Genomic DNA, 26,553 nt, shown 5'->3' on the forward strand with positions numbered 1-26,553 from the left:
TTGCTTTTAGGAATTTATTGTTGGCAGTTTAAGTTCAAACATAAAACAAAGAGAATAACCCAATTACAAAAGTCAGCTAGCTTAATGCTAACGCACAATAGAAAATACCGTAGATGGGCTAACAAAACTATTAATATATTTCAGCAACACTGGTACCATAGTCTACAGATGAACAACTGACACTCCATTAAAAAATTGACATAATGATCAACTGATCATTAATTAGGCTAAGATGATATTGTCTGCACGGGATAAGTGGCGTCTGTGCATAGAGTTTGTGCTTATTAAGGCTATGTATGACAGTGGTGTGCAGGAATGACATTGATGTTTAATGAGCTTATTCCACGAAAACAGAAAAAGACAAGTAACATAGAAATCAGAAATAAAATATATGCTATTTTCCAAAAGCCAGTGGTTGGTAGCACTTAATGCCAAATGAATTTGTAGACGCAACCCATATATTTTTTTCTTTTTTTTTTTTTTTTTTTATTCGGCATTGACTGGACATGGAGGTACTGGTCGGGAATGCAAACCGTATTTATTAAGGGAAATTATGCAAAAAATAAGAATTTGAAAAGAGGGCAAGCACTTTTTAACGGTACAGGTTATAATAATACAAAAGTAAAATTTATGTCAGAAAATATTGATTGCATGGCTCTTTGGCAGTTATTAGTTAAGTATAAAATTGTATTTTCCAAAGTTAAAATCATCAGGCATAATGAGAAGGTCTTTCCTCGCTTTGTCCAATTTGCGACGCAGGAAACTCTGCCTCTCTTTCCACTCCTGCAGCTCCTCGGGACTGTGGGCGAAGTCACAACTGGCACCGTCGGGGCAGTCAGCTTCTGACCTAAGACACAATGGAAACATGAATTCCAACTCAACTCAACTTGATTTAAAAAGCCCTTGAAAACTTTTCGAATCCTGTTTTGTGCGTAAATATGTTAGTCAGATGAAGTCAAAGTGATCTCTTACTTTGTGCAGAGCTTAAATGATGCACCAGGGAAGCGATGGCTCCACCGCAAAGCCTCGTCTTCTCCATCACAATTGAACAGGCACTCCTTGTGCTTGTCGGTGGAGATGTGCCGCTGCCACTGCCGCTCGCCGTTACACTGCTTCCCACAAGGAGGACAGTAGAAGTCACCCTGAAATGGAAATAACAAGTGCAAGCAGTCATCAACCTTGGTTGCGGATGTAGTCCATCAACAACATGAAATCGCAAGTCACTACAAATTCAAGGGGAAATACGATTGCTCGATTATGGAAAAATATAATAATCACGATTATTTTGACAATCATTTAAAAATATTAAGACCATCCATCCATTTTTGAGGCACTTTTCCTCACAAGGGTCGCAGGGGTGCTGGAGCCTATCCCAGCTGGTTTCGGGCAGTAGGCGGGGTCCACCCTGAACTGGTTGCCAGCCAATTGCAGGGCACACAAAGACAAACATCCATCCACACTCACAATCACACCTACGGACAATTTAGAGCGTTCAGTCAAACCTGCTAAGCATGTCTTTGGAATATGGGAGGAAACCGGACTACCCGGAGAAAACCCATGCAAGCAAAGGGAGAACATGCAAACTCCAACCAGGAAGGGGGAAGCCCGGATTCGATCTCACGTCCTCTGGACTGGGAGGCGGATGTGCTAACCAGTCAGTCACTCACCGTGCCACCCATATTAAGACCAATTTAAAAAAAAATAATAATAATTAAAATTATGTACCAGTAATTTCCTTTTGGACAAACAGAATTTATAATAATATACTGTATATTTATAATAATATATTTATTTATTTATTTATTTATGTTGGCAAAAACTTGAAGTTGGAATGCATCATGTGCACTGTGCAGTAGGACGATTTTTTGGTACAGAACAAGAATATGTTTAAAGGCGCAGTCTGCCGGTTTCACTCAGGAAAATGCACTTTTTAAATACAGGATGTACACACTAACTTTCTCTCAATCTGTGTTTATGTTAATCTTTGGTGGTTATTTCGTCCTAAACCCCCACCCCCCCAGCCTATATTTTGCCATTTTGTGTTTGTTTTGTAAACAGCGGGACGTTTCTGTGGAAAGACGGTGTTTACACCCCTCCAGCCAGGATTTTTTTTTTCTTCACTCACTCATTCACACACGTAAGCTTCAGTGAGTGAGTGAGGAAAAAAAACAAAAAAAATCCGTGCGTGCTTTCAAGTGGGAGTGACGTCACGCAGCCAAGACGTCCGCCCGGCCCCGTTTGCGATACGCACCCCCCCGTTCTGCGATTGGCTGGAGGGGTGTAAACAATGTCTTTCAACAGAAACGTCCCGCTGTTTACAAAACAAACACAAAATGACAACATACAGGCTGGGGGAGTGGTGGTTTAGGACAAAATCACCACCGAAGATTAACATAAACCCAGACGTGTAGACTGAGAGAAAGTTAGTGTGTACATCTTGTATTTAAAAAGTGCATTTTCCTGAGTGAAACCGGCATACTGGGCCTTTAAATGTAAAAAGCTAATAAACAAAAATATTAAAACAAAATTCTTTGAAACACTACAATTATGCAAGTTCCTCTTGGATGAAACAATTTTTTTAAAATGTATTTATTTAAAAAAAAAAAAAAAAAAAAAAGGTACAAATGTAAAATTGCAAACAGTTCAAAAATTAGTATTAATAATCTTTGTTTTGTTTTTTTTAACAAAAATGCTAATTGTGGAGTGTAATATTTGAAATTGTAATTGAATTTAGATTAATTGCACAGCCCTAAGGGGAATTTTTGGTAAGTGCTATTCATTTGCAGTCTAATGATGGAGGAAACACTAAAAGCAATGCGATTTAAAAAAAAACAAAAAAACAAAAACGTGTTATTTTCACATTTTGATACGCGTGTGAATATCAATGACCCACCATTGCTGCAGCATTGTCTGTTGGCATGACAATGTCCTTTTCTTGGGTGAGCGTGGCTTCGTCTGCTTGCCGAACATGTGCGCTTAAATCCAGCCACATGTTATACATCTGCTGCATTTCAATGACTGTAGGGACAGAAACAAGTCACTCAGCATTTAAGTTGAAATGCATACTGTCAAACATGCTGCCACTAGGGCAGGAAGGTCTGGATTTCTTCTTCCACTGGTCATATAAAGAAAAGTCAAACAACACTGTGGCCACTTCACTTTTAATTTTACATAATTAACACATTAAATACGAATGTTCCAACTCAGGCGGACTTTTCTGTCCTCAATGTGTGTGTCCAACACAAATTGACAGATAGCGAACAGTCAAAGTGGAAAAATGAAGAGGCTGGAGTAAAGTTTCGTTTTTACTGTTGTCTTCAATCTTTCTACTTTATCTTCTGTAAAAAAGCGATGCTTTTCTGTGGCACAAGCAACATAGGAAGTCGTGAGAAATGTCGCCAGTATGCAAGCTAGCGAGTGATTTGCACACGGCCCACTATTAACTAAAGATGTCATGTGATCACCTACCGGAATGCGGCTGAAATCAACTGAAAAACAATTAGGCGAAAACGCCTGTAGAGGGTGCCACAGCAACACAAACTAGGCAGGTCCAACAGGTCATGACTCGGACAATTACGGTGTCTAGTTTTTCCAAAACTCTAGCACACTATAGGTTCCAAACCGGTTTTGTTTGTGTCAATGACTTGCCGTTTTGAGTCTTCATATACATCCACATCTCCTTTTCCTCTTTGCTGTGGGCAAAGGAGCAGTTCCCAAAGTAGTCACATCTCTTCTTCTCCAACATCCAGCTGCACAACTGCCAGAAAACAAAAAACAAAAAACTTACATGCTAATGAAACACTGAAACAAGTCAGAGTTTACAACGGAAATTGCTTCTAACTAAACTGGCTAAGCACTTAATTGAAAAGGAAGACTTGCCTCATATTGTGCAGGGAAGTTTTTTGAATGTGGAAGCGGTCTGACAGGAACCCATTTATTTTCCTCCATGGACTTCACCATCAGTGTGTTTTGCTCTTTTATCCACCTGAGAGTGTTCATCATTGTTTTGAAGTGAAAAGGAAAGGGAGTATGAGCAGCTGAATGATGAGCTACAAGACCAAAGCTTCACTTTAAACAGGCCTTCTCTGCTGGCTGCTAACTTACATTTTAATATCCGTTTGGATGAAATTGTATTACTCCGTTACCAACAATCTGTTCTCTCCATTTTGTAGTGTTTTTCTTAGCTGCACTGCTTCCTAGATGTATTTTTGCCCAATCAGATTTCAGCCTCGATGTGCTGCCTTGTCAAGCTAATCTTGCTCAACATTGTCAGAGTAAGTAGTGCTGGCCAATGTATCTTAAAACTCTGTATAAGGGAGGGGACCTATTCGTTAACCAATCAAATTTTAAATTCACCTCAGACGGCCAACAAGCTGGCCCACAATTACATCAGCATTTTTCCCTGCTCTGAATGGTTGGTCAGCGCAAGCCAAGTTTGATTAGCAAAACACCTCTGTAGCGATCTGCACACATTAACATATTTCACATTTTATTTCAATTGTTTGTGTTTTTGTCATGCAATTCTTAACTCATTCACTCCCAGCTATTTTCACTGAAGCAACACCCTTCGCTCCTCGCCGTTTTATTGGATTTTGACAGATTTTGGTGCAGGGCTCACAGAATATTGTGTTCTATTGCTAGAAAAACATGGAACCTACCAAAAGAAAGATTAGCGTCTCTTCTTTCATCAGGGAAAAAAAGTATGTTTGTATCTGTTTCCGTTTTACAGCAATTGGTTTAGATTATAGCTAAGTTTCATCATTATTCACAATTTGTTTTTTTAATCAGTGTGGAAAAGAGCTTTTTGCAACATGGCCCTGGTTTATCTTATACTCTGCTGCCACCTACTGGCCGTTTTTGTAATAACTACCATTGCTTCAATCACTCTCTTCAGTTCAGAGGCTGCATCAAGGCCCTCTGTATGCTCTAGCATTAAAAAAACAAACAAACAAACAAACAAAAAAAACTTATAAATATGTTTTTTGGGAGCATGGTAATATTTAAAATAGAATGTATTTATACGTTTTTGGGATCAAATGAGTTAAAGACAGATTCTGAACTGCTCTAATTGACGTACATAGGGACGATTTAATAATGTTATATTGAGTGTTTGTATAGCATGGATCACCAACGTAATGCCTCTGAGTTGTAAAAAATAGCACCATTGATGGGACATTGTGATTTTCTCGGAATGTTGTATAAGTCATCATTTGAAAATATAAACACTGGCAGAAATAATGTTGCATACTGACATAACATGATCAGTGACTTCAAATAAATGAATATTGTAATGAATATTTAATGATAAGTTACAACAACCTCAAAATAACATGGTTATAGGTAATGTGAGCACATTCGCTATTTTAGACGTGTGCATCAAACTGGGAGCCCTTCACATTTATCGGTAGCCAAGAAGTAGCTCCAAGGGTCAAAAAGGTTGGTGTTGGAAATATGCAAATTCCGCTATTTAAATGATGAAATCATTGAGAATGGAAAACAAATCAATGTTAAGTTGTTTCATATGCAAGCTACAAGGCTCTGCCTCTCCCGCCTTCCCTGCCTTTGTGGTCATAATATGAAGTGATACACAGACAGCTTCTTGCTCTTTTTACTTACGGGTGCTTGGCCCTGGCAGAGCAATACTTGAGTGCCTTGTCCGGCATAATTATGCGGCCATCTTGAAAGCAGCTAGCACAGACAAACTTCATCTTCATGTTCAAAATCTTGCCTTGTGGTTTTTCCTCACCATTTGCAGCAGCAGGAGGCTGTTAAGATAAAGGAGGATCAAAACTATTGTCACCAGCTTTCATATTAACAATGTCCATCATCTAATCAGTGGTGGGAAATAAAGTACAAATACTTTTGCTGTTGTAGTTACGTAGATTTTTCAGGTGTCAGTGTGTACTTTAGGAATTTATTTTTCTGACCACTTTTTACTTTTATTCCCTACATTTGAAAACAGATCTGTACTTTCTCTTCCTTACTTTATATTGTACCTTTTCTACTCATTATTTCGTGAACATTGGCTTGTTACTTTTAAAAACCTTTCCAGACAACGTGAATACAGAAAGACAAAGTCAACTGATTGTTTGAGATTACGATGGATTGAACATGTTTGAGAGACGATTGAGATCTTGGGGTCTTAAAAAGCGACAAAAAAAAAAAAAGAGATAAAAATGATGGAGTAATGTGAACTAGTGAACATGAACATCTATTTTGAAAAGATGGCCTTATATAAAATAATTGTTTAACACTGTCGTCTACAAGAATAATTTCTACAATTGTGTTGCCTTCTCGTCAGGTTTCGTTCAAGAATGCAAAATGTTGCAAGGCGCTCAGCAGGCAGACCCTTGCAAACCGGTTTTATGCTTGCAAAACATTTGTATGCCCAAAATGCACGTTCAAAATTTGATAGCCACAAGAAAAGTTGTTGCCGAGGATAAAAATGCAGAATATATAAAATGTAAAAATTTTGTCTTACTCTTGATCTCGATTTCTTTTCCATTGCTGTGTTCTGCTCCTCTTGGTGATGATATTCTGTTGAGATTTTAACAATCTCATCAGGACTGATACCTAGAAACAAGAACACACAAAAACTAATTCACCAATTGAAAGAAACTAAATCAATTTCCAACTTTATCTTTTCTTGGATTGCAGGGGAGGTAAAAATATGCAATCTTGGAGAAAAGCTCTGAGAACTGTATTGAAAATACAGATACAGAAATACAGCTAATATAAAAAGAATGATACTGTCAATTAAGTATTTTTATTTCTATAGTGGAGGTTTTCATCATATTGAGGTCTAGCTAGTAGCTAATATTCTTATGTCAGGGAATCAAAAATAATTCTATTAAATAATCACACACAATTAATTCCTCTTTTGTGCTCAGCAATTGGCTAGCAAAACAGTCTAAGGTGTATCCCGCCTCTCACCTACAAACATAATGAGGACAAGCGGTATAGAAAATAGTAAAGTGAATATTGACTGTGATGATTCTTTATTGTTGTAGCAAACCGCAATGTTACTGGTTTGATGTGTATTTATTAGAATGGATAATTAGCTAGGAATCTAAAAGTCGTGACTTACCGTGTCCTGGTGTACACGGCAAATGATTGCTAACACCTCCTCGGCCACGCCCTCTGTTTCTTTATTCTCTGATAGGCTATTCTTGTCAAGTCGCAAGGTTTTTGAAATAATAATTAAAATACAATTATAGGTATAGGGTAGGGCCAGAGAGGGATGATTTTTTCCCCCCAAAGATCATTTTAGTAATATTGCAGTGTCAGACCATATAGTTTTAACAGGCTATAAGTGAAGCATTCGCTCCTAGCAATTTTCACAGAAGCAATCCCGTTCGCTCCCGGCTGTTTTACTGGATTTTGACTGATTTTGCAAGGCCCACAGAATATTGTGTTCTATTGCTACAAAAACATGGAACCTATCAAATGAAAGATTAAAGTCTCTTCTTTCATCAGGAAAAAAAGTACATTTTAATCTGTTTCCGTTTTGCAGCAATTAGCATTAGGATAGAGCTAAATTGAATCAATTTTCACAAATCTATTTAGAATTGTGAGTAATTGAGCCTTTTTTCAACATGGCCCTGGTTGATCTCCTTTGCTCTGCTGCCACCTGCTGGCCGTTTGTGTAATAACTAGGGCTGTCAAAGTTAAAGCGTTAATGATTAATTAATCACAGAAAAATGTCACATTAATCACGTATTAACGCATATTAATCGCACTATTCTTTTTGACCGCACTTGAGCCTTGAACGTGCGGGGTGACTCCAGTTGGTGTTATGGTAGTGATTCATTGCATGCGCTAACCTTGAGCGCCCTCTTGTGACCTGGGGAAGCAACTGTGAAGAGTGAAAATAAATGGCCGCGAGCACATTGCCACAGAGCCGTCTCAGTCTTGTGTATTAACATAGCCCGCACATACAGCTACCAACACAGTTGGTGTGCTCGGTGGTAAATTTCGCTTTAAAGAACAACCCATCGGGACTTTAGATGAAACAAAAGTAATTTGCGTTTAATTAATTAATAATTGCTGAATTGCACCCAATTGATATGATGCTGTTACGTTTTGAGCAATACAAGCATGCATGCAATTGCGTACATACATTTAATCAATGTTTGCAAATGACATTCAGATAATAAAATGCGTTAATGTAAAAATATTATGGTATTTTGTATTTATTTTATATTACGCGAATACGCAAGTAATTTAGCTGATTAATCGTGATTAATCAAAGATAAAAAGTGTGATTAATCAGATTAAAAATTGTAATCGTTTGACAGCACTAGTAATAACTACCATTTCTGCAACCATTTTTTTATGCAGTTGAGAGGTTGCATCAAGGCCTTCTATGTGCTCTAGCGTTTAAAAAAAAAAAAAAAAAAGTATTCATAAGTTATTGGGAGCAAATGAGTTAAATTTAATAATAATAAAAAAACAAAAAACAAATGACTAAAACAAATTTCTACATTGACTCTACTTGTTTCTGGTAGACAGCACCTGTGTCCCGCTGCACTCTCCAGCTTTGTAGCTCAATGACTGAGTGAGCATTAGTGCAGCTGTGCTCCCCAAGGCACCCATCACGAATGTCTTGGCTGCACAATTTAAAGTGGGCCAGCACGTTAAACGGACGCACTTTTCTATAGTTGACATTGGCGGTCCTCGAAACAAATGCCAAACACCTGATGGACATAAAAAGTAGATGAAATTAAAATGTGCATTGTAGAATGCGCAAAAGTGAGTGAACATGTTCCACTCACTTGTTAGCGTCAAAGGAGTGGCGGACATCCGGGTTCGAGCACACTGTGTGATCGTATTTGCAGCGCTCGCTGATAAATCGAGGTTTACCGTCATAGCACTCCTGAAAACAGGGGAAAAAAAGGTCCAGAGTTGAACACAGAAAAACTTCTATATTTTGTTCTCTATTGGCAAGTCACCTTGTAGTGTTCTCACCTGACAGAGGAATATGAACATGCCCTTGTGATCATGTAGAAGGCGTGTAATGCTAATAACAGGGTCTAAACTGACAACATCTGACGGTCCAAACAGCAGATTTCTGTCCAGGGTCCCTTTCCTCTCCGCTGTCCAAACGTCGATTTCCAGTTGGTTATAAGCAAAGTTGCACTTTTCCCCAAATTTACATAGGCCTGATTCTTCAGACTTTGGTAGGTCTATATATTAATCAAAAACATATGACATGTAAGCAGATAAGAACCTAACAATCACTTCACATAAGAACATTTTGCCTGTACGTGGGGTGTTCCTTTAAAATATCCTGCACAATTCACACAAATGGGCTTACAATTTTTTATTTTTTTTTAAATAACATATTAGGGGTGGGACGATACGGGTAAACCACGATTCGATATACTGTGATGATATTTGACTCACGATATCAATAATATCACGATACACAAGATCTACGATTTTTGATATATTGTCAAAAAAAAAAATAGCAATAAATCACGATATGTGACTGAAAAAGCCAAACAAATGCCTATAAAAAGGAAAATGTCTAATTATGCATTTAATTAATGCCAAAACTTGCACAATGTACAAAGTTTTGCATTGTGCCTCACTGCCTCTTAGCCTTTTAACTATAAACATTGTAAAGTGAGACAAATTAAAGTGCATAAACATGTATAACATACTGCACAACTGGACACATGACATCGATATCTACTGTCAGTGTATCGATAATTTATTGCAACAGAGAGCGCAATAATATATTGCGATATCAATTTTTTTTCTCACCCCGATAACTTTTTAATAATTTAATAACATAAAAATAATGTATAATTTATTTAGATTTTTTTTTTTTATAACATATTACAAAAATGGTTGGGCTTAGAATATTATGTCATTATTTCATTTGTCAAGTGAGACTTAAAAAGAGAGTTTTTTTGTTTCATCTTCTACCCATACAAAGGAAGCATACATACATTAAAATAGCTATAGCTAATGTATGGCATCTTGAGTATCATTTACATATCTCGAGGCCAGGCCGAGTGGCAATCAAAACATGGTCACACTACACCTACGGGCAATTTCCTGCCTTCAATTAAATAACCACACAGGTTTCTAAAATGTGGGAGGAAGCTAGAGGACCCAAAGAAAAGCCTTGTTAGCATGGGGAAAGACGCAAACTCAACATAGAAAACCCTAAGCGGAAATTCAACCCTAGAATTTTTAAATGCATACTCCACAATCAGCGTGTTATACATAATAAAAGTCTAATTTTGCCTTATGTTTTGTATCAAGTTATAAAGGAACAGGACAAAACATAACTGAGTGAAGAGATCAATCATTACGTTTGCAGAGAATAAAAGGCCCCGTAATGGACGTCCATGTGGGTGGTTGCCGCACTCTGGTCCACACTGAAGGAAAAGCTGCCTTTCGCCTGCACAAGAGAATGTCTCGCTTACAGCTGTGGACTAGATCAGGCTTGTGAATGAAGGCGTACATCCCTGGACCTGAAAACAAAAAGTTTGTAGTGACACTGCTTTGATTTTAATGAGGTTTGAAAAATCTATTACAGTGAAAGATTTTGTACAACACAACAGTGTCGAGCTGGACAAATGGGCACCAGTGTGTAGATTAACCCACCATGGCGAGGAAAGCAGCTAGAGCAGGCCTGCATGAAGTCATGGGTGGTGGACAGAGGCTTTGAGACTGGAGTTTGTGTACACTTCTGCTTTGAAAGAATGAAAACAATGTGATTAAAATCCCAACAACACAGACAAAAATACATAGCCAGATAAAAGTAAGTCTTACATTGCCGCTGAAAATTGGGGCCTGATTTTTGAGAGGAATGGCACACTGAGAAGCTGAGGGAGAAAATGGATGACATTACATTTTTACATATTTAAAATGTGAAAAAAAAATTGCTTTCCTGATAGGTGACCTCCCAGTGTCATACATGGTTTGAAAACCTATATTATACACAATGTACGAAGGTCATTCAATAAATAAGGTGAATTTTTTGGTATAAGGACTTCTAATACAGATAGAAGCTTACTTTTTCTTTTTTTTCTCCAATGTAGTCAGTCTCCCAGCACTGTCACACACTTTTCCCAGCTGTGCACAAGCTTCTGCATTCCCTCAGCGTAAAAATCTTTGGACTGATATCTCAGCCAGTCACTCACAACACTTCTGACTTCATGCCACTTTCAAACTTCGTGCCTCTCGTGAACGCTTTCAGAGGACCAAACAGGTGAAAGTCTGAAGGGGCAAGGTCTCCTATGAATTTCAACTTGTTTGCACCCTTCAGCAACCAAAAACTTGATAACTTCAATCCTCGAGTATGCTTTTTGGTCGATCATCTTTGTTAATCGCCAAAACTCTGAAAGTTTTTCTTAACTCATTCACTCCCAGCCATTTTCACTGAAGCAACCCCCTTCGCTCCCAGCTTTTTTCCTGGATTTTTGACTGATTTTGCAAGGTCCACAAAATATTATGTTCTATTGCTATAAAAACATGGAACCTACAAAAATAAAGATTAGAGTGTCTTCTTTCATCAGGAAAAAAAGTATATTTCTATCTGTTTGCATTTTGCAGCAATTAGCAATAGAATATAACTAAGTTCAATCATTATTCACAAATCTGCTTAGAACTGTGGGGAAATCAGCTTGTTTTAACATGGCCCGTGTTGATCTCTTATACTCTGCTGCCACCTGCTGGCTGAGAGGCTGCATCAAAGCCTTCTGTGTGATCTAGCATGAAAAAACAAAAACTTATAAATAAATAAATGTCTTTGGAACACTTTAAAACATTTAAAATATAACGTATTTATACTTGTTGGGAGCAAATGAGTTACTCTGCAAAATAAATTAAATCCATGTGGGAAAAGAAGTAAAACATAAATATATATATTTTTTAAAAGTAAGCTTCAATCTGTATTAGAAGTCCTTATACTGAAAAATTCACCTTATTTATTGAATGACCCTCGTATTTTCTTGAATTAGGTTTCAGTTAGTCAGTCTATAGCGTAAAAAATTAAATCCCTCAAATTTCTAACCTTTTCACGGTAAAAACGGAACACAGAAAAAAAAAACAATTGTGTCTTTATGGCGACTACATATTTCCATCTGACTTGATTACATCTGCACCTTCCTTCAAACCCCCTCCAAAATTAATTGCAAATGTGCTAAAATTTACTCGTGTAACTTGCACTCATTTCGTAGAGGACAATACTGTATAGTTTAGATAATACTGTATACTTTAGATAGTAGGGATGTAACGATATCCAAAAATCACAATACGATATCACGATAATGAAGGTCACGATACGATAATTATCACAATATTGTGGGGAGGTTGGTGATACAAAAAAATGGTCACAATATTGTAAAAAAATAAAAATAAAAAAATAAAAAAAGAGCGCAAACTAAAAAAAAGACAATATTGTGCTTTTGTACATTACAGCAATGCTTATAAACAACCTACAATCTCTAATAAGACTTAATATTGAGGCACTTACTTGGTAATACAAGCATACATTGAGTTCCTCCACGTATTGACTCGGTTTGCAAGCATATTACGTTCACCTTCATCTGACCATTAGTGTGGATTTTAAACATATAAGGGCCAAAACATGCCTACTGAAAATTAAACTGCACTAAAAAAAATAGCCACCAGAGGGCACTAGAACTGCACAAATGGAAATAACCTGACTTTTTTAAAAGATGTGCTGCTTTTAATATCGTGACATGACGACGATATATTGTGGCAGTTTTAATGTCGCGATATCACGATATTACCATTATTGTTACATCCCTATTAGATAGTTGTATCCAAGTAGTCAAAGCAGCCTAAGCCACGTAGCCAATAACATATGAATCACTTGTAATCACCAGTAGAGCTAAAACTGCTGAGCAGGTCCAGGTCTGTTCCCTTCTGTGGGGTTGCGGGCACAGTAGGCCCATCACATTTCCTTGCAGGAAACGAGTCCAAGGAATCCAGGGAGTCCAGCTGGTTCACACCCGACACTTGAGCATAAGGGTCACAGGTGAGACTCACAGGTCGACGCTCATCAAGCAAATCATCAAGTGACTTATCCAGTTCTTCTGAGTCTTTTTTCTTGGAATGAGTGACTACGGCACATGGAGCCGCCACCAAGAGGTCATCCAGGGAATCAAGCATTGTTGATTTCAAACTTGCACTATCGACGCCTCCAGGGACTCTATCGAAGGAATGCTGTCCTTGTGGAGATGATAGGTCGTCCAGGGTATCTAGTGAGTTTTGACCGCCATGTGAAAGGGAGTTCTTGGAGTTAAATTGACTCATGGGAGAGCCAAAGAAGGCTGGAGGGATCTGAGGTGTTGGAACAGGCAGCACAAAAGTGCTTTCTCTGCTAGGAGGTGAGGCTACTTCCTGAACGTGTACCTAGAACACAAAGGGAAACAAAAATGCTCAAAAATATGCAAACATTACGTGTATTTATTTTCCCTGTATGTAACGGAACTTTAGTTGACAAACGACTATCTTGGCATAATCAAACGGAAGGATCTATGTCTGGCGCTGCATAACTATCATTGGCTTCATGCACCGCTGTGTGCTGAGAACTTAGTTGTTGCCACGGCATAAGGCAGAAAACTATTGCATCTGTAAATCTAATAAGGGACGAATTGTGGATAATGTAGCGAAAAGAAAAAGAAGAAGCTGAAAATGACTTTATTTTCGCCAAAAAATAGCAGCTAACATATGCATGTTATTTATTGAATCATAGAATCTCTTTTCTAAGCAAAGTGTGCATTATGTTTGTGCATGCGTTAAAATCAAGCTAAAAACAAACAAAAAAATAAATAAATAAAAAAAATGGCGGAGATTAGAGTACTGAACGTGTTTGCATAATTGCACACCTTAAAGCTTGCAAGCATTGTTTAAACGGCTTTCAGCTTTAAGTGACAAAACGACAGGTGCACCTAGTGCCATTTTTAACTTAATGGAGTTTATAGGCAAAAAAAAAAAAAACACCATTGCAAAGCTCAAGAAGACAGAAAACGCTTGTCAACCTCGGTTCCCTCTTCCCAATTTCCAGACAGAAAAGAATTATCCAAATGGACGTAAATGGGGCTAAAATGGAAATTAGAAAACAAACAAAAAAAGCAACCCGCCGTGTATCCAGAAGAGTCTTGCTCTATCTTTAACAGTAGTAGATACTACCTTCCTGTTGCTGATGCACGCACGGCCATCCGCCATCTTACGTGTGTCTGGCCGGCAGCAATAAATCCATTAAAGCTCTTTTATTTAGCAATTTTGACGCGGATTGTTGTTACAAACAAAAGACGTGTAGCACTGTTAATTTTCTCCATTTTCAGTCTCAAGAGACCACAAACAAACCCTAAGAAGCTTCTTAGTTAGTAGTGGTGAATCGGAGTCCGTCAGCAATAAGTTTCTGTGCGGAACACGAAATATTTGTTCCGGGACTCCCGGCAACGTCCAGGTGCCGCAAATATGTTTTTAAAAATTATTAAAATAGCTTTGACGCATGCATTTTTTGTCGAACAATATTTGTGGTCGACCCAACCAACCTGGTCGACTTTTATTCCCAGCCCTACATTCAGCCAAATATTAAGCACTTAAATAAGCTTAACTGTAGTGCCCCGGCAGAGGACTGTCAGTAATGACACATTTATGCATGTTTAAAATAGATTAAATAAAAAATATCAACTTTCCAATGTTTGAAATGGTCCAAACCAGCACATCCGCCATTAGACACTATTAGTTTTCAATGAAAAGTTGATAGCAGGCTACCAGCCGGTCTACCCATAACGCACCGTGCTGCCGAGATGCGCACTTCGCTTACTATGACAAGGTTTAATGTTGACGTCATATTAAAATAGCTGTCCGTGTATGTTGTCACTAGGTGGAGTATAACTCTGTTTTGCAATCCCATTCATTTCACTTTTAACTTCTACTTTCCATTACTCAACTCAACTCAACTTTATTTATAAAGCGCTTTAAGAGCAGGCATTGCTGTACATAAACATAAAAGTGCTGTACATAAACATAAATATCGGTTGTGCAGTAAAGAATAAAGGAACAAAACAAGAACACATCAAAATTTTGAAATGCGTATACAAGTTGTTTTTAAATGTATTTATTTATTTAATTTACAAGTAAATACATTTTACATCAGTAAATTAATAAGAAGTAGGCGAGCGAATTAATAAATAAATAAATGCATAAATAAGTAGACTAAACATCAAACTCATACACACCACAAGACACCAAAAACAAGTCCCATGGATCGCCAAAAACCAAAGAATACAGATGTGTTTTAAAAGAGGATAAAGAGGGGGATTGCCTAATATTTAGTGGAAGGTCGTTCCAAAGGGAGGGACTGGCAACAGCAAAGGTTCGATCTCCTCTAAGCCTCTGCTTATCCCTCGGTACCTCCAATTGAGCCTGGTCTGCTGACCTGAGGCACCGGGCAGGTGTGCAGGGGTGTAAGAGCTCAGCGAGATAAGGTGGGGCAAGACCATTAAGAGATTTGAAAACAAATAGAAGAATCTTAAAGTGGACTCCAAATTTAATAGGCAGCCAGTGAAGAGAGGCCAGAATAGGGGTTATGTGTTCCCTCTTACGGGCACCAGTAAGGAGACGAGCAGCAGCATTTTGGACAAGCTGGAGACGCTGAAGGGAGGACTGGCTGATTCCAAAATAAAGTGCATTACAGTAATCCAGCAGAGATGTAACAAAGGCATGGATTACCATTTCTAAGTGCTGCTGAGATAGATTTTTGACCTTAGCCAGCTGCCTAAGATGAAAAAAAGCTGGATTTGACAACAGCGGCAATTTTCCGGTCCAGTTTAAAGTCACTGTCCATCTTGACACCCAGGTTTGAGGCTGTTGGCTTTAGATAGTGTGCCAGAGAGAGGACCCAAAGGAGCAGGATGAGAAGAGCCGCTCGGACCAAAGACCATAACTTCTGTTTTCTTCTCATTGAAGTTCAAGAAATTTAAAAACATCCAGGCTTTGATTTCTTCCTGACAGGACATAAAGAGGCCTCAATGAGAAAGCGTCCTTTTTACTAAGCGGGACAAAGATCTGACTGTCATCCGCATAGCAGTGAAAAGAGATCCCATGTTTTCTAAGAATGGAGCCCAAGGGCAGTAAATATAATGAGAACAGTATGGGCCCCAATACAGAACCTTGTGGAACACCATATGACAGTGGGGCGGTGCGGGACTTGGCGCACCCAAGGCGAACACAGAATGTTCGGTCGGCCAAGTAGGATCGGAACCACTCAAGAGTACTACCACCGATGCCCACCTGGTGCTGTAAACGAGCCAACAAAATACTATGGTCCACTGTATCAAACGCTGCAGTCAGATCTAACAGTACGAGACATACATAGTCTCCAGTGTCATTTGCCAGGAGGATGTCATTAAAAACTCGTAACGGCTGATTCTGTGCTATGCATCTTCTTAAAATCTGACTGGAAAACCTCCAAGATGTTATTTTCCTCCAAGAAAGTGCTTAGTTGCATGTGTACCACTTTCTCCAAAATTTTAGAGATAAAAGGCAGTTTGGAAATGGGCCTAAAATTTGACAGCACACATTGGTCTAGGCCGGGTTTCTTCAGGAGTGGTTGCACCACAGCATGTTTAAATTGTTTGGGGACTACGCCAGAAGACAGGCTACTGTTGATAATAGCCAGAACTGAGATACTCGGGAGAACCTCTTTAAAGAAATGAGGGGGAACAGAATCACATGGGAAGCCAGATGGCTTAATCTAGTGGACAACATCTTCTAGAGAGCTCAGGGAAATGGCTTTAAATGAAGTTAGCACCACCGAGCCATGGACCTGAATGGAAGGGTCAGAGGTGATGTTGGTGGTGGTGAGTGCTCTAGCTTTGTCAATCTTATCAATAAAGAATTGAAGGAAGTTATTGCACATTTCAGGGGAAGAGTTTGTGCTGGTAAGGCTGAGGAGGTTTAAGGACTGAATTAATAGTTTCAAATAGTACATGTAGATTATGACGGTTTGCCTGAATGATATTCGCGAGGTATTCTTTTTTTTGCCTCTCTCACTGTATTCTGGTAACAGCGCCAATTTTCTTTCAGGATCTGATAGGAGACCTGCAATCTGTCCTTTTTCCACCTTCGTTCAGCTTTGCGGCACTCCCATTTGGCTGCACGTATTTTTTTCATTGCACCAGGGCTCATGTCTGACTTTGGGTCGCACAGTTTTGAATGGAGCCACTGAATCAAGTACCGTATTTTCCGCACTATAAGGCGCACCCCATTATAAGGCGCACCTTCAATGTATGACACATTTTAAAAACTTTTTCCGTATATAAGGCGCGCCGCACTATAATAATAATATAATATAATTATAAGGCGCACCTTCAATGAATGACATATTTTAAAACTTTTTTCATATATAAGGCGCTACAGTAGAAGCTGGGGTTACGTTATGCATCCATTAGATAGTGCTGCGCTAAAGGGAATGTCAACAAAACAGTCAGATAGGTCAGTCAAAACTTTATTAATAGATTACAAACCAGCTTTCTGACAACTCCATTAACTCCCAAAATGAATAAACAGCTGTTTTATTATTTTCTCTGAGGTAAAGTATTAGTATTAGCTAGCGATCCAAGATGGCGGGATCTTCTGCGCATGCGCGTCACCGATCGTGCAGGGTCACCGATAGCGTCTTGACAGCGAGACCTGTTGCGGCTCAATATCGATCCATATATAAGGCGCACTGGATTATAAGGCGCATGGGCAGCTTTTGAAAAAATTGAAGGCTTTTAGGTGCGCCTTATAGTGCGGAAAATATGGTATATTGAGGCAGCGTGAGTGGAACCGCGAGCTGAGTTCTTCTGTATTTTAAGTGTGGATCCAAAGCTTATCAAAGGCATCAGAGAACTGATTAGTGAAAAATAGTGGAAAAATGGCTCCTTAAAATGTGTCTGTACCTCCGCAGGTAAATGTCCATCAGGGACGCAGTCGAGCAGATTATCCAAGTCATCCCCTATCAGCTCACAGTCCTCCAATGTGTCCTGCTTGTCTCGGTCCGAGATGGCAGACTGTTGCCCGTTATATGCTTTGTCAGGGATGACACATTGATGGATGCTGGGAAAACTGACTAAAGACAAACATGGAAAAAAATTGTGTTGACTGTCTCTAGAACATATTTGTCAAAATAAGCATATTGTGGCTGCATTGTTGATACTCACCTGGTGCAATTTTACTTAGAGGGTTTGTAATATTTCCTACATCATAAGACACCTAGGCATGAGAAACATCCACATTAAAATGACATCAAATACTTCCTTACTTAAATGAAAGTTATCTGTGGAATTATAAGACAGTTGGTGAATACTGAAATTGTTGGGGACATCACTTGTCTCATCCCTGAGGTTAACATTTCAAAACATTGGAAAAAAAAAAAGAAAAGAAAAGATTTTACTGACTACTTCACTGACGTAGGGCTTTCGTTTTTTCAATCCCAGATGGTTGGCAAGTTCTTCTGCAAGTTCATTCACCTGTTTATCCTGTGAAGAGTATTACATAATATAAAATTGTATTTTCAGTGACAGCTAGGATGTAGCAATAATGTGTGATGTGGAGCTGAAAACTGCGGCATCACGACATACTACAGGGGAAGTGGATAAATGAAAATTCTGCACAGGGAGGGACAATAAAGGATAGAAGGTTAGAAATATTGTTGATTCAACATTGATCTTAATGGTTAAAAAGTGTTTTTTTGCACCATGAATTTGTTTGCTGCTGTAACCTTCTACAGTAAAGCAAGCCAAATTGTAAGTCATTCAGAGTTTCTTGTGCAAAACATTTAATTAGAACCAGACAAAATTCTGCAGGGCCCAAACATGCATCATATAACATGGCAGAACGTTCTAGCAAAATTAATGCAAATCATATACTCTTTAAAATCCCTTTTAGCCATTTTTCAGCTTTACCTGATGTGTGATAAGCAGACAGTTGCGTGTGCAGTCATAAGCCTCCTTGTACTTGCCAAGCTGCTTCAAGCAAAGGGCCTTCAAGTAGAGTATCTTGTGGTTTGTTTTACACACGTCCAGAGCTTTGTCACAGTCCTTCATGCAATTATCGTATTCCTCCTATCAAACACACGAGGCAAAATAAGTCGTTACGTGTATAGAAGTAGGAAATGGAAGTTAAGGAAACTGACAAAAGTCCAAACAATTTTCAGATGATTGAACAAGAATACGATTATGAAGGAATACAAGTACTCTGGCATTAGGTTTTGCATGACCTGACTTGGGTTCTATTGATACACTACTGAATTGTTTTGGGTACAACATAGACGGTTGGAAGTCAATTATTACAAAAATAATCATGACAAGAGTTAGGTCATCCTGTTTAGCTGCGCACACATCAGACAGTTAATGGTATCTGTAATGGGCTTTAAAGGGATCGTTCGGGTTTTTTAACATGAATCTCAATTTGATCCTCACCTCCCGTGTGTGCGATCAGCACTGACTTACCCCTGACAACGTTCGGTGACACCAGTTCTGGTCTGGCATTGGACGAGAGGAAAATAGTCCAGCAAGCTGGCTGGGGTCTCGGAAATAAAGCGTTTTTCTTCTAAAAACTATTTGTTTTCAAAAGCGTGATACATTTCCATCACAATACTCTTTTCTTTTCAGTGATACGAACGAACAGAAAAGTAGTGGCTGGCAGTAATGGCGTCTGACTTTATTCAGAAAAGAGTATTGTGATGGAAATGTATCACGCTTTTGAAAACAAATAGTTTTTAGAAGAAAAACGCTTTATTTCCGAGACCCCAGCCAGCTTGCTGGACTATTTTCCTCTCGTCCAACGCCGAACCAGAACGCGTGTCACAGAACGCTGTCAGGGGTAAGTCAGTGCTGATCGCACACACGGGAGGTGAGAATCAAATTGAGATTCATGTTAAAAAAGCCGAACGATCCCTTTAAGGTTCCGTTATTGATTATATTGGTATCACAATATATTTGTTTAAAACCCTTAAATAACACAAATATAAATATTTTTTCAGTAAAGGATATAAGTAGCATAACCTCTCATATACTATTTTCTTACTTATATACCAATATACCAATAACAGTGAGTCTATGCACTGTCATATCAAGTCAACTTACTCGTCATGTTTGCCCTCATTTTATTTTTCGCCCTTAACCTCACAGACTTTGTCTGATAATTGAAAATCTAATCTCACCATGCTGTGGTAGGCAGTCGCTCGGTTGACATACAGACTCTCCAACAAATCCTGAGGAATCTGGAATCCCTCTCCGGACACATAGTGAGATACATTCAAGCCTTCGCTGAACTCACTCACTGCCTGGTTCCAGTAGCCATCTCTCAACCAGTTGTTGCCCTCCTCGAGAAGGTTGCATAACAACTTCATCAAAAAGTCCTGTGGACCAAAACATTAATGTTTTTTAGTGAGAATATAGCACAAAATTTGTTCCGTTTTGTCACTTGTTTTGCTGACAAATTTAGACCCTAGTCCCTACATCATGTTAACTGTTTTCAATTCAAAGGACCGTGCAACGCGTCATCACGACATCATCATCATCTGCCATGTTGGATGAAACAGTGAATGCAACCAAAGCTGTCCCAGCCGGCTTCAGGCAGTAGGCGGGGTACAGCCTGAACTGGTTGCCAGCCAATTGCAGGGCACGCAGACGAACAACCATTCACACTCACAGTCACACCTAGGGACAATTCAGAGCATTCAATTAACACGCCATGCATGTCTTTGGAATGTGGGAGGAGACCGGAGTAGGCATGGGGAGAACATGCAAATTTCACCCAGAAAGGCCGAAGCCCGGACTTAATTTCACATCCTCACCACTGCGAGGTGGACTTGCTAACAAGTCATCCAACGTGTAGTAACATATTGCTACTAAATTATTAACATATAAATAAATAGGAACATATTTATTCAATCAAATTATATACATTAAATTGCAGGAAACCTGTTTTTTGGGGGGGGGGTTTTGCGCAATTGTGGGAGGTATTGCTGCACCCTTTAGTTCAGCAAGAGTAAGCAATATTTCGCTATTTCGGCCAGATAAATGACAACAAATCAGTGATACCACGACGGAGTATACATTTTGTGATGTCAACAATAGCCGCGTCTCGCATGGCAAATACGCCGACGATGACGTCACTGATGACAATGATGAAGACATAACATTGAGACTGTACCTTGTATCCTTCATTATCCGGATATGCCAGTGAAGACCTAAAACCCATGCAAAAAGCTATTACAGATATGCGATGATGCTGCAGCTTTCACTGCACATTAGGAACACATACGCACGCATTAGTAGTTTTGATAATACTGATGACACTAATTAATGCAATCACAAAGAGACACATAGGTTTTAGAATAGGCAGCTCTTCCTGTGAAGGAGGGGTTGGCACTGATTTGCATGACATTATTTCATGAAGAGGGGGTTGCCTGATTTCCTGATCCCACAGGAGACAGACGTGTTATCTACTATGCCGTTTCTACTCTACTATAGTTGTCTTTCTTTCTTGTGGACACTGTAGTAATTTTCCCCTGAATCCCCTGGGGACCTCACCTACGGAATCCCTAACAATATGAAAATATACAAAGTTCTAAGAGTTGGGCGTGTGTGTAAGTATTTAAAGCAGTTTTCTATGACTCAGTCCTAACAAAAGTCTGGCTAAATTTAATTCTATCAACGAATGTGGACAATACAAAGCACAAGCTAACTTTGACCTACCGCACACTTGCGTGCCACGACGGATTGGTAATACACCCAAAACAAACAAAACTAAAGATTGTGTTTTAACTGACTAATCGATTTCCTACATGAACACTCCTTACCTGAAAACAGTAAAGACTAAAAAACTTACTGTATGAAACCCAGAGCTTCTTGTATTTCTTTCCTGCGTTTCTGTCTCTGCGAGTCCATTCTTCCCTGGAAGGAAGGAAGGAAGGAAACGAAGCACGTTAAAGGTGGAAAATAAATGCCGTTGACGTCCGTCCGCGCTTTAAACATAATTAGGAAGCAGGGGGGAAAAAAAGTCACATGTCATGCACGCTTCCCGTGTTGCTTCAACAGAATTCTTCTTCAAACGATATTTAAAATTTAGAGCAGTTTGGTCGATGAAACATGGCGCCACTGCCTAGCACAGCTTGAAACCCACTGTCCTTCCTGCGAAGCTTTAAGTGAGGAAGTTCATTGATCCGCAGCCAAAATGGTGTGATGGGGACAGCAGGACGGGTCGAGACAAGACTTCCAGCAGTGAAAGCGTTTACCTCGGCACACAGTAAATCACGCATATAGTTCACAAACATGACCACTGTAACCCATCTATTAGTTTTAGGTTACTTACTTTACTCTACTTTCGATTTCTCAAAAGTCGAAACCACAGTATACGTGACGTCAACTGAGGAGTTCCTCAGCAACGTAAATCGCCTTTGGTTGTCGTAAAAGTCGCCGGAAGTAATTAAATTACTAATTTTTATGAATCACTGTGGAGTCTGGACTGGTCGTCAGTTAACCAAAAAGCAATTTGAGATCGGCAATAATTATTCCAGAATTTTCTGAGGAAATTGTGGGATTTGTATCTGAATTTTTGTAGGTCCGTCCACAATAATTATTTTGGAGCTTGGGAATTTGGGACATTGAACGCACCAGTGTAGGCTAATCGAACTACAAGTCCCTTGGCCACCAAATTTGGAGTCGTCAAGCAGTGTGTTGTGCTATGTTGAACTGTTGTTTGAACATAGGGAACGGGCGGGAGCGTGAACTCGATTGGATTCATTGAAAACTGCAGAGTTCGGGTAATGTTATTAATTTTCTTACGATAATAACACATAACAGACTCGGTTTTGTGTTTGACTTTTCTTAGTCCGCTGTGAAATTCAACTAGGTGGTCGGCGGTGTGCTGTTGACCGAGCAAAAAGGCCGAACCACGTTTCGTTTTCAATTTCATACAGTACAACTGCCAAGATTAACTTCGTCGTGCTAGATCGTCCACTACACACAAAAATGTATGGTTGAAGTATTTAGTCAAATGCTTAGTTACCGTGAAATTTTATTTCCTGCCGCAGTTTATTGATAGGTAGCATTAGGTGGCTAATGCTAGGCTTGGCTCGCCTGTTGTAAATAAAATGGCATCGTGAAAATTCAGTATTGCACATAATGTTTATCAGTTAGCTTTTTATAAATAAAGCGTCCCACCTCGTTCGTGTCCTTGCCTAAAGTGCATCAGTACATCTCGAAACAAACGAGAGTAAATGCCAGAATTGTCATGCTGTTTTCCCGTTGGCTGCCCGTCCTCAATGGATATCATTACATCAGCACAAGTTCAGAATTAGCGATCAGCCGCCAAACACATTGTAATAATAGACGAAAAAGGGTCTGTCCTACAGAAGTGTAGATGTGGTGTGAAAGTGGACAAAGAGAGCAAAACTTTATTGTTGATGAAAATACACCTCGAGTCTGATGTACAGTGTTCCCTCGTTTTCTGCTGGGGTTAGGTTTCAAAAAATACCCCCAAATTCGTGAAGTTGTTAGCTTTATGTTTTAAATTTATTATACATGTTTTAAGGCTCTAAAACCCCGCGCCACACAGTTCATACACTTTTCTCGAGACATTTACATTTTCTCAAATTCTCTCTTGAACATTCTCAATATTCAAACTTTCATAAATGTTATAAAATAGGTATATTAATGTGTTAAAAAAAATCAGCAAAACAGCAAAGCCATGAAAAGTGAACCACGTTATAGCGAAGGAACACTTAATTTTTTAAAACATGTCCTCCTTTTTGACCTTATGGAGTGGCCAGACTGGCCACCCTATGTGAGGATTAGCAGTTCAGAAAAAGGATTGATAGATTGTGCAGTGTGCACACTTTGATGCTGGCAGCCTGACTAATTTGCCATTCCTATCACTTATTAACAAACCAGGCTGACGCAAATGTGCTATTTATTTAGCCGACAAAAATTCCTATTGTGGGTCTGACGTCACTTTAGTTCCATTGAATAAAATCTATGGGAAGAGATTTGTCTTGTAACATAAATAATAATTTATTATTATAAAGTCTGTTTGGTCCAAAATGAGCTTACATATTATTTTTTTATATGCTTGCTTTGAACAAAAACATAAATAATCGTTTTGAATAATCGTGATTTCAATTATTACCACAATAATCGTGATTATTATTTTTTTCATAATTGAGCAGCCCTAGGTGCAACCGTTTTTGTGGGTTCAGCATTGTAAGGCCATATGATAAGTTGCCTATAAATGTCATCTACCAATCCTAACACATTTTCATTTGCACAAGTCATGATTGATTGATTGTGATTCACCGCCAGGTTTCTAAATCTAAAAGCACTTTGGTCACCAAACTGGTGGCAATCAGAACTGCTCTGAAGAGCACTATACCTACGAGGTGTGTCAGATAAGAACTGTGTCAGTTGACAGGTGTCACAAACATCTATTTTGAACCACAGTTATGATTTTCCCCTTCAATGTCGGCTAGACGATCAACCAGCATGTCTACAAAAAGGTTCTACGATCTTTGCTTCATGTGCAAGAAGAGGTGATACTTATGGCAAGACATCCCATGGTTATGTGAGCAGACATGTAAGTACATGTCTGCTCACATATGCCTGAGTATCCGACAGTTCCTGGCAGAGAAGGGACATTGCTGTGCTGGAACAACCTCCCAACTTAATCTTTGATAATTTTGTGAGCTAACTTTGGTCTTGTAAGAAAATAAATAAATCATGATTTTTGTTTTTCCCCAGGTAGCCTAATGGCGACAGACATTGTTTCAGAGTTGGCCGACTCCTTGGCCAAAACTGGAGTTGGCGAAGGGGAGCTCAGTTACAAAGGACAGGGAAGAAAGCTCGATGATGCAAAATCAGGTACAAGGAGGCCAAGTTGCCATTCTTGCCACCAATGAAAAACATGGACAGATTAAGCACATTTTAGTCTTGGATGCATTTTTAAAAATATTTAATTTTACTTTCCTTCTCTGTCTTAATCATTTTCCAAACTAGTTGAAGAGATTGTGAAGGAGATTGAGGACTTTGAAGGTCTCCAAGCTCTGCGATTAGAGGGAAACACTGTAGGTGTTGAGGCGGCAAAAGCCATCGCCAAGGCCCTCGAGACAAAGAGCCAGTTTAAGGTTTCTGCCTATACTCTTGATTTCTCTCAAATGAATTTTGCATTTTAAAGTCATTTGATTTTCATTTACACCACACTGAGAGCGTCTCAAGATTTCTAAGCGATAAATAAAAACCACCATGACTTTTTTGGGTCAAAATAGCAACAAAGCTTGTTTCTTCCAGTGCTGTTATTGGAGTGACATGTTTACTGGCCGCCTCCGCTCTGAGATCCCGCCTGCTCTGGTAACAGCATTGCCCCACCTGGTTGTTCTTTGGCTGCTCTTGTCACATAACTACATGGTCTCAATATTTATTTGTTTTTTTTCTTACTATCAAAGAATTCCCTGGGCGATGCTGTAATTTTGGCGAGTGCCAAACTGGCTGTTTTAGATCTCAGTGACAACGCCTTTGGCCCAGACGGGGTGAAGGGCATCGAGCGGTTGCTCAAAAGCTCCGCCTGCTACACTCTGCAGGAACTACGACTCAACAACTGTGGCATGGGTATTGGTGGGGGGAAGGTAAATTATGTATGGTTAATTATGGTAAATCAGCCTCCATTGAGGCTATAAATGTACAGAATGTCCTATAGGATCATTGTAGTATCTACGGACCTGGCAAATTTAGAGAAGAAATGCCAAGAAATCCATTTATTAGTCATTGTCAGGGCAAATAGACAAGTGGAACTTGCAGTGACCTCTCTGCAAATGTCTAATTGACGGCTCTGTTCTGCACTTTTCAGATATTGGCGGCTTCACTGATGGAGTGCCATAAAAAGTCGAGCGCAGAAAGTCCTCCCCTCGGCCTGAAAGTGTTTGTTGCCGGGAGAAATCGTCTGGAGAACGACGGAGCCACTGCTCTCGCTCAAGCTTTCCAGGTAGAGAAGTCAAACAACTGGTTTTTGAATAGATAAAAACTTGCATGAAACAGCAACTGAAGTAGAGGTATTTTAATCCTGATATGCTATTTGACATTATTTTGTTATTTGGAAAAACACTTTTTAGTGGGGGGAAAAAATGCTGCTTTCTGTTTTTCCTTTTGTACAATTGTCTAAGAACGACTTGTGTTTGTAGTTAATGGGCAGCCTGGAGGAGATCCACATGCCCCAGAATGGCATCAATCACCCAGGTATAAAAGCGTTGGCGACGGCTGTACAGCACAATCCAAACCTGCGCACCCTCAATCTCAATGATAACACCTTCACTGAGGAGGGTGCCATTGCCATGGCTCAGGTATGATTTCAAACAAAATAGAAGGGTTGCATGATCATTAACTATGACCTACTGGTGTCTATGACTGGAGAAGGGACCCTTTTTATAAAGTGTAACTAGCTACCGTTGCCAATTTATAACGAGTAAAGTAGTAGAGCAACTTAAATGTGGGCAGGCAGTTTGGCTTTGTTGTTGTT

The 26,553-nt window shown here is 39.2% G+C and overlaps 2 protein-coding genes across 10 annotated transcripts in view; one reads left to right on the forward strand and one right to left on the reverse strand.

The window, feature by feature from the left end:
- LOC144004733 (zinc finger CCCH domain-containing protein 7A-like) lies at positions 1-23,268 on the reverse strand. Of its 7 annotated transcripts, none has more exons than XM_077502248.1 (22): positions 23,214-23,268; positions 21,880-21,944; positions 21,202-21,238; positions 20,207-20,404; positions 18,948-19,106; positions 18,441-18,521; positions 18,204-18,255; positions 17,943-18,112; positions 12,867-13,398; positions 10,789-10,841; positions 10,621-10,708; positions 10,326-10,487; positions 8,968-9,185; positions 8,775-8,875; positions 8,515-8,696; positions 6,482-6,573; positions 5,617-5,765; positions 3,880-3,985; positions 3,649-3,757; positions 2,894-3,018; positions 973-1,142; positions 1-847 (listed from the first exon to the last, which is right to left on the reverse strand). In XM_077502248.1, the coding sequence occupies exons 2-22, from the start codon at positions 21,936-21,938 to the stop codon at positions 670-672; spliced, it is 3,021 nt and encodes a 1,006-aa protein (XP_077358374.1). In that variant the 5' UTR covers positions 21,939-21,944; positions 23,214-23,268; the 3' UTR covers positions 1-669. The 7 variants fall into 7 exon arrangements, with proteins under 7 accessions (XP_077358374.1, XP_077358356.1, XP_077358365.1 ...); XM_077502230.1 differs by lacking the exon at positions 23,214-23,268 and adding an exon at positions 22,363-22,441; XM_077502239.1 differs by lacking the exon at positions 23,214-23,268 and adding an exon at positions 22,174-22,352.
- The window catches only part of LOC144004761 (ran GTPase-activating protein 1-like), an 18,892-nt gene continuing 14,984 nt past the window's right edge, over positions 22,646-26,553 (forward strand). For 2 of the 3 annotated variants that reach the window (XM_077502288.1, XM_077502270.1), the window contains exons 1-7: positions 22,663-22,813; positions 24,786-24,905; positions 25,041-25,168; positions 25,332-25,391; positions 25,487-25,666; positions 25,888-26,022; positions 26,219-26,377. In XM_077502288.1, the coding sequence (XP_077358414.1) occupies positions 24,794-24,905; positions 25,041-25,168; positions 25,332-25,391; positions 25,487-25,666; positions 25,888-26,022; positions 26,219-26,377 (774 nt within the window). In that variant the 5' untranslated portion in view covers positions 22,663-22,813; positions 24,786-24,793. Of the gene's footprint in view, positions 22,814-24,785; positions 24,906-25,040; positions 25,169-25,331; positions 25,392-25,486; positions 25,667-25,887; positions 26,023-26,218; positions 26,378-26,553 lie in introns of all 3 variants that reach the window. The other variant, XM_077502279.1, reaches the window with a different exon arrangement.

Source organism: Festucalex cinctus, chromosome 1, assembly GCF_051991245.1.
Source record: "Festucalex cinctus isolate MCC-2025b chromosome 1, RoL_Fcin_1.0, whole genome shotgun sequence".
In the NCBI taxonomy this organism is placed as follows: Eukaryota; Metazoa; Chordata; class Actinopteri; order Syngnathiformes; family Syngnathidae; genus Festucalex; species Festucalex cinctus.

What these genes read in the sequence shown, in the direction of transcription:
- LOC144004733 (XM_077502205.1), bottom strand. Translation starts at nt 22,025, where the DNA reads ATGTTTAAAGCGCGGACGGACGTCAACGGCATTTATTTTCCACCTTTA. An exon ending in TCTAAGTAAAATTGCACCAG is followed by an intron (nt 18,113 to 18,203) that starts GTGAGTATCAAC and finishes GTTTGTCTTTAG; the next exon opens with TCAGTTTTCCCAGCATCCAT. An exon ending in GCCTTTTATTCTCTGCAAAC is followed by an intron (nt 9,186 to 10,325) that starts GTAATGATTGAT and finishes ATTAATATATAG; the next exon opens with ACCTACCAAAGTCTGAAGAA.